Source organism: Buceros rhinoceros, unplaced genomic scaffold, assembly GCF_000710305.1.
Source record: "Buceros rhinoceros silvestris isolate BGI_N320 unplaced genomic scaffold, ASM71030v1 scaffold15674, whole genome shotgun sequence".
Taxonomy (NCBI): Eukaryota; Metazoa; Chordata; class Aves; order Bucerotiformes; family Bucerotidae; genus Buceros; species Buceros rhinoceros.
Window position 1 is genome coordinate 18101 of NW_010408949.1, and position 7454 is coordinate 25554.

The window sequence follows — 7454 nt, forward strand, 5'->3', positions numbered from 1 at the left end:
GGGGGTTACAGCCAGTGGTTTCATTCACCCCCATTCCTTCTTTTCATGCCAGCATTCAGAAAGTGCACTCTGGACTAGGAGCAGTCACATCTGCTGAAGGAGGTTGTGCACTTACCAAGCTGTGCCTGCCAGCTTCCCGAATCCAGCGGATGTTGTCATGGTACTGCTGCTTCACAGATGTGCTCACTTCCAAGAGAAAGCAAAAAAGGAAGAGAGGTTTTGAAAATGAATGCAGTATGCTCTACATTTAATTGAATTCATCTGACAGCACTAGGAAGTCAAATTCTACTCTCAAATACAAGGGCACATGTAGGAAATGCTGTAGAGAATCCTCTAGATGCAGTAACTGATACCAAATATTTAGAGGAAGGTGTGAGATGTCACCCAGGAGACAGCTTGGATAACTCCCATTTGGATCTTTAGCAAACTAAATTAAACCTTGAATTATGGGTTGCACGTACTCTTCATTTTTGGTCACCTGGCTTGCTGCCTGCTAAATGCCCAGCCCCTTTCTAAGCCTTTGTGGAAGCAGCAGCTTTAGCAAACTCCATGACATGGGGTACTACAGTCCAGTCTTGCACCAGGACTCATCCTTTGAGTCAGCTGGTAGAAATTCTCAAAAGCAACTGGCAAGACATAGGTAAGGATGAGTTACACCAATGCTGGGATATAGATTTACAGCTCAGCAGTTGCTCTGTACTAAATGGCCCACGTGAATGTTTTCATCCCAAGATAAAGCTGAGGTCTCTCATCCTACAAACGGAAGTATATTGCCTTGCATTACTCCGGAGCACAAACTGCACATAAAAACTTACTGCATAACTACTTGATGTGTAAATCCAGCCTACACCTTGTTCAGACATATGTTGTTAGATCAGAAGAGAATTATATATAATGGTTTTATATTCTCCAGCCTCTCCTCCCATTTATATCTGTACCATTCCACCTTGATCAGGCAAACCAAAGAGGAGCAAGAATAAAGATACCTGAAGTGAAAAACAGTGAACGATGGCACATATCAGTCAGACACGTGGTGACTGCAGTACAGTCAGCTGCCTCCAAAGGCAGGGCACCTTCTGTAGCAAGTGAGTATCAAGGGGGGACGGGGGAGATGTATGAAGGGGACAGAAGCATTGTCTGACTGTCTTAATCTGGGCGGCTTTTACAGTTCTGCCTTTCCACACAGGCTGAGAGAGCTCCGATGATGTTACAGTGGCTGAAGAAGTTACTTCCTGTAGACTCTTTCTCTGTATCTAAGCTATGTCACATTACCTTGTCCTGAGAGACATGGTCAGCTGCCAGAGTTCAGCTGCCACGTGGCAACATGCTAAGCCACAGTGATTTGCTCGTGTATTGGAGCTTCAAGTTACAGTCATTTCTGCAGATGCCAAGATGGCATATTCTCCATCACTTTGCAGCTCTCACTCATTTTCAAGTCAAATTATAATGTACATATAACTTATGTTTGACAGTCAGTCAGACTGGAGAAACTGCACACTGCTGGCTTGAAATTGTCCCTGGTAACTGAGGAGAGTTTTTAGACCACTGTCATTCCACTAGGCAATGTCAGCAGATATGTATGGTAAAACTAGAAAAAGGGAAGATGAGAGCGCAAGATTTAGTCCAGCTTAAGCACATTCTTAAAGGAAAATATAAAATATGCTCATTGCTGCAGAGGCAGGCCTTCCACACAGAGAGCTTTAATGATCCTAAAAAGACCTGTCAGTGCTTTAGGGATTGTCTCCAGGGGATAGCCTCTGAACTCTGCAGTGAGGATTAACATGTCCCCTCAGCTTCACAGGGAGTGGAAGATGAAACATCTGCTAATGCTGTCCTGGTAGGATTGTGCTGCCATTCACAAGAAAGCATCTTCTAGAAGGGAATGGGTAGTACTCGCGTAGGTTATTACAGATTTTTAATGAGAGTTTACAGGAGTTACTCTAGAAAACCAAACAGACAATGAGTTACTTTCACTTTTATAAGCTATCTCAGAGAATACTTATTATATTTTATAATGCACACTACACAGACTAAATAGGAGAGATCTTATTGTCTGTTAGTACTACAGAACACATCCAGAAGACAAGCCAGATGAGAATACTGGCTACAACAACATATCTCAACACAGCACATCTGTCCCTCCCAGCCAGGTCCCATAAACAGTCATTCTCTGTCCTAAACTGTGTTGTGTCCAAAGTTGGATTTCATGTTATCCCTGGGGAAGTGAAGAATCCTTCCTTTTATTTGCATTTGAAAAAAATCATACAGCTTTTTCTAGAAAGACCTTAACATTTGAGTAGCTCCATGTGTCTCACTTGCTGCTAAACTGCTGCCTCCACCTCCCCACCACTACAGGGATGTCTGGAAGTCAGGCAAGCTGCCATGTCGCTCCTGGTATTGCACAGGCCCTTGTACTTATCTGATGTTTAAAAGATACTAGAAAGCATTTTGTACTCAAGAGGGATAGTCCTTATCAACACAGAGATTGGCTTCCTTTGCTTTTGGGAGATTCGTGTCATTGTTATGCATCAGCTGTGCTTTCAAACTACCACAGAGATCATAAATCCAAGCTACACTCCAATCACCACTCACCTTGAGCAAAGGTTAACTTAAAAGCTTGGGCACCTTAGGAGTAGTAGCAGATAAAAAAAATCTTCATAGGACTTTTTTCCACAGTTTGTGAATTTTAAGCACAAAAATTCATTTCCACAAAAGAACGGTTAACACTGAACTCATGGCCAGGTCAAAAGTTTAGACTTGGAATGCAACAGACTTGAGCTCTGCGGAGTTTTCACTAAGCATTCGTAACAGATTCTTTTATAAAATTCAAAGGTAGTTTCAGACTTTAGATCTGTGTGGGTATGTGAGGATATCCAGATCCTGGAATTTGGTCCATGCCCAGGTTCCAAAGGCAGTAGACAGTAAGTGGAGTACTCAAGAACGTGAATCCATGAATGACTGTTCATTTCATGGGCAAATTCTGTTTTTGTTTCTCTTTGAAATCCTATTCCCATTGTCCTGCCAAATTCAACAGCAAATCCAGTAATACCCTTGCCCTTAAGCCTTTTTTCACCTGTTGGGATTTTTTTTTATATCATTTTTCAATTAAATTAAGACAATACATGCAAGAGTTCAATGCTTTTTGTCTGTGGAAGAGGCTTCCCTCCCCAGCTATACATTACAGTCAATATAAACACCCACATAGTACTGTACACGCAGTAACTGATTCATTTTCCAGTCTTGCATGACCTCTGGATGGTTTGCATTGCACCAGTTCAGCCTTGAAAGAAGTTTACTTGAGATTGCAGTACATGGCAGAAAAACTACTGCAAATTTTTGAAGATCGATCCAGCACTACAGTATTGAATTTCACCCTCCTGTTGATTACGCCAAGGAACCAGGTTTAAAAACACGGAAGTTTCGGTATCTATAGAACAGGGTAGGAACTTCTGGGTCATTGCATTAACAACTCCTCATGGTCCAGTGCTATTTCTTGAAGATGACTCGTAAGGAAAGTTTAGGAGAATAAATAGACCTGAGGACCCTGCAAGGTCAGACACACTCTATGAATAATTCACCTCTTGGGAAGAAGAGGAGGCTGGACACCAGCCTTACTTTATAGGAAGACAACAGTAGTTCTGTTTCAAATGAGGCACATACCTGAATGTGGTATATCCTTTTCAGAAATACCACCCTAGATCCCTGCAGGACTAACTGTTCCAGAACAAGTAGGAAATCATTCAAAATCTTCACACTTCTAGTCATATTTCAATTATATCTTTCATGAAAGAATCAACAAATATTTCAATATTACCAGATAAAAATACTACACTCTCCTCCCCACAAAATATGATCTGGATTTGTGATCCTTTCCTTTCTGATCCCTCCCTTGGTTCTGAAAAGCACAAAGGTCCACTCTCTAAAGCAGAGGAGCTGAGGACTTCACTGTTAGGGGACAATGACTCTTACATCTCACAGCAACTGGACAGCAGACTCAAAAAGTAGAAAAAGAAAGGGAAAGGAGCAGGGCCTTCCACTGCAGCCTGGGAGATTATGATCCGTGTTTGATGACACAAAATTAGCTTTGTCTCAGTTTGCATTCATAAGCAGGGGATAATAGTAAAGGCCCACTTTCAGGGATAGTAAAGGACAGATAATTCCTAGATGCTAGAGTAGCACACAGAGCCATGCAGATATTCCAGACTGGTTCCACCAGTAAGTAGAAACAGTTGTTAATTTATTAACAAGAGACAAAAAAGACAGACCTCAAAATTGTAATCACAAATAAATGACACTGGATGGAGCATCGCACCCATGAAACGTGGCTTTCCTGCCACTGATCTGCTCACTGGCCTCTTACAAATCTCCCTAGATTCCCATGCCTCATTCATCTGTGAGACAGCAGCAAAGCCATTTGACTTCTGTAAAACACCCTTGGAGACCTACTGATGAAAGATACTGTTTGTCTTAAAGCTTCAAGGTAAGAAAGTGCAGGAAAATCGGTGACAAATGAAAAGAAAAGCTCTTGGCCAACACTGCAACAATACCTTTGGGATGGTGTTTTTACATCGTACCTACTGGTTACACTCCTTACAGTAGTTTGGAGATTTCCTGCTCACAGGGAACAGGCAAGAGACTGCTCTCTGTGGTCTCAGACAAAAGTGAACACACATTTCACAACTGTTTCATTTTCTCCTCCAAAGCACTCCCAGTGATGGGGGCACTGCATGGTGGTCTTACCTCCCTGACGTATAGAGTCTTCCAGCACAGACATGGCAATTGAGTCAGTGGTAGCAAGATCCTGTGGGTCACCTGAGGTACAAACCCAGCGGAATGGCCCAAATCCCAGGGAAAAAATGTCCCTGGGAAGAGAACATGTTTCATTAAGAGATAGTTGAAATTCTTTCCTTATTTATCCTGGCTGCTAGCAGTGCTTTTCTTTCATTAGCTGGCGACGGAAGAATTTGAAACATTTTCAATGAACTAATCTAAACAGAAGCATCGAGGACCATTAATTGAGAAATTAAACACTACTGTTTGATGCAGCCGTTGACTGGTGTATAAAAATACAGTGAGGCCAGAATTTTGATAGGAACGTTGGACGGTTCAATCAAATGTGCATCATCACATGAATTGCAATTTTTATTTTGTTTCATCAAATATACTCTCCCGGATGCTTGGTCTTTTTGTCCTTAACCCAGGCCAACTCTGAGTACATCTACACTGTCAGACAAGCGTAGGTTCTGAACAAGTGCCTGAGTCGAGACTCATTTGCTGTCCACATTGTTCACACACAATAGTAAGACACGCTTCAGCTGAGTTCCAGAAGAGATCTAATCTGGTTGGTGCCTTACTCTATATTCAAGCTCTTAGTCACATGGTATAGGAAAGTTAAGCTTGAGTCAGAGGCAAAAGGTGTGTTAAACCCAGTCCCTCAACAGATCTCCTGAGCTCAGCTTTTTCTACAAGCAGCATGCACAGCCTGGTTAAGAGGTACAGTGGGTGACATGGGCAGAAGAGGATCCTATTTCAGACATGCTTTTAACTTCAGTGTAGACATAGGCTGTGATGATTTGGAATCGAGCTATACTGCTCTGAAAAGACAAGCTCTTCATTTTTAGCATCTAGAAGTGAAGTTTATATGGTTACGGTTTGAGGCTGTGACTTGGCTATTCTCTTGTGCAGAGCTGATTAAAGAAAATTGATGCAACAGAGGACAAAATGCAGCTATTCATGTAAAGGAGTGAAGAGTTTTGATCTGGCAGTGGTTTAGCTTACTGTTCACACATCTGGTGTCTTTAAGACCTTTTAATGCTAAAAAGGATAAAGTGTTACAGCAAATTATCAAGACGTGCCATGACTTTCAGGAGAATATATTAGCAAGAGCTCTGGTGACAGAGTTTACTTTTATTATTCACATACAATATGTCCCTCCAGGTCTGGCTTTTCTTTTTGCCTGTTTACCGGAAAATGCAATAAGTAACTCTAAGGAAGCCAATAGAAAACACGAACCTGACGCTTACAGTCAACGGACCTTCCTGAATCACATTGGGCATTACTCCAGAGTGGAGAAAAAAAAAAAAGAATAACTCCGGCATAACACCTATGACATAAATTTTCCTATTGCGGCTATTGACTTTTTTCATCATTTATAGCACACTGCAAGATTTGCACTAAGTGGAATCTCTGTAGTACTCTCTCCCTAAGCAGGAGTCACAAGGCACTTGAGTGCTGTATTCCAAACTCTCCCCAACATACCCCATGATGTGCTGAACATAGGAAGGATATCGAAATTCTGTTTTATTGGCTCCTTTCTTCTCAACATCAGCACCTATAAAAGAATTTTAATAGTCAGTGACTTGAGGAAAAACTACAAAACATAAAACCAGACTGCACCTAGGGTCCTGTGAAGGTTCTACCTCAGCCAGAGGAAAGGTCAGGGGTCTCAGAATGAGAGAAAGAGACTAAAGAGCTAACATAATACAGTGGCCAACTCTATCCTTCCAAAATACACAGTTGGGAACGTGCATGCAGGATTGTCTTGATTCTACCTAAACACTCAAGTATCTACTCACCAGCCCTTTGAGCTTCCAAGAGAAAAGCATTGCCATAATCCCAAAAAAACATGCCTTTATCAGCTAGTTTGTTAATGGCAGCCACATGTCTCTTCAGACTGAAATAAAGAAGAAAACAGTTATTCTTGCAATTGATAAAATATCCAAAAAGCATAATGTAATGAACTCACTAAAGGCATGGGAGTAGGGGGAGACAGAGGGAACTTAAAGACCCCAGAGAAATTCAGACATAAACCCATAGGATAACAACTGAGATGGTTTCAGTCTCTGTAGCACCTGTTATCCCCAAATCTTGAAGTGATTTATGGTCATTAAGGGAATTTCATTAATTAGCAGATAGAGGTTACATCTTTCAGCAAAGCTGAAAACTCTACCTCATTTCTACTGAAATATCAAAGAACAGAAACTTCATGTGAGAAAGACAAAGCTCTGGTCACTTGCAGAGCAACAAAACTTAAAGGTTAAAACATGTATCACCAAAACATTTACCTCTCTTGTACCAGGGTCTGGAACTTGCCCGGATTGGTGGAAAGGAGCTCCTTGGCTTCCTCAAAGCCGAGTTGTACCGGATAGTATCCCCCATTGAATGGGTTATGACAGGAAGTCTGGTCAGACCCTAGATCAACTAGCAGCTCTCCTGTAGTGTCCAGCTCATGTACTAGCCTCTCCCTGGGGAAGACAATGGATGGACTGCATGAACAGACGCGGTCGTTTCATATTCTAGCTCCTCTTTCAGCTGAACTTCTTCCATTCCAAGAGGTTATACAGAGGTATGCCCTTGCCAGGCTAAGTCTGTTTTAGCAGTCAGGAGATAGGAAACGATGCTGATGAAGATTTAGGCGCAACTTTAATAGTTCATATTTATCTGTGCAGGAATGC

The 7454-nt window shown here is 41.8% G+C and overlaps 1 protein-coding gene across 1 annotated transcript in view; it reads right to left on the reverse strand.

The window, feature by feature from the left end:
• Positions 1 to 7454, reverse strand: part of UROC1 (urocanate hydratase 1) — a 42219-nt gene that overhangs the window by 13657 nt on the left and 21108 nt on the right. Inside the window, exons 11-15 of the mRNA XM_010135062.1 lie at positions 7065 to 7244; positions 6576 to 6673; positions 6259 to 6331; positions 4741 to 4862; positions 116 to 186 (exon numbers count right to left, since the gene is read on the reverse strand). Coding sequence (XP_010133364.1) covers positions 116 to 186; positions 4741 to 4862; positions 6259 to 6331; positions 6576 to 6673; positions 7065 to 7244 — 544 coding nt within the window. The remainder of the gene's footprint in view (positions 1 to 115; positions 187 to 4740; positions 4863 to 6258; positions 6332 to 6575; positions 6674 to 7064; positions 7245 to 7454) is intronic.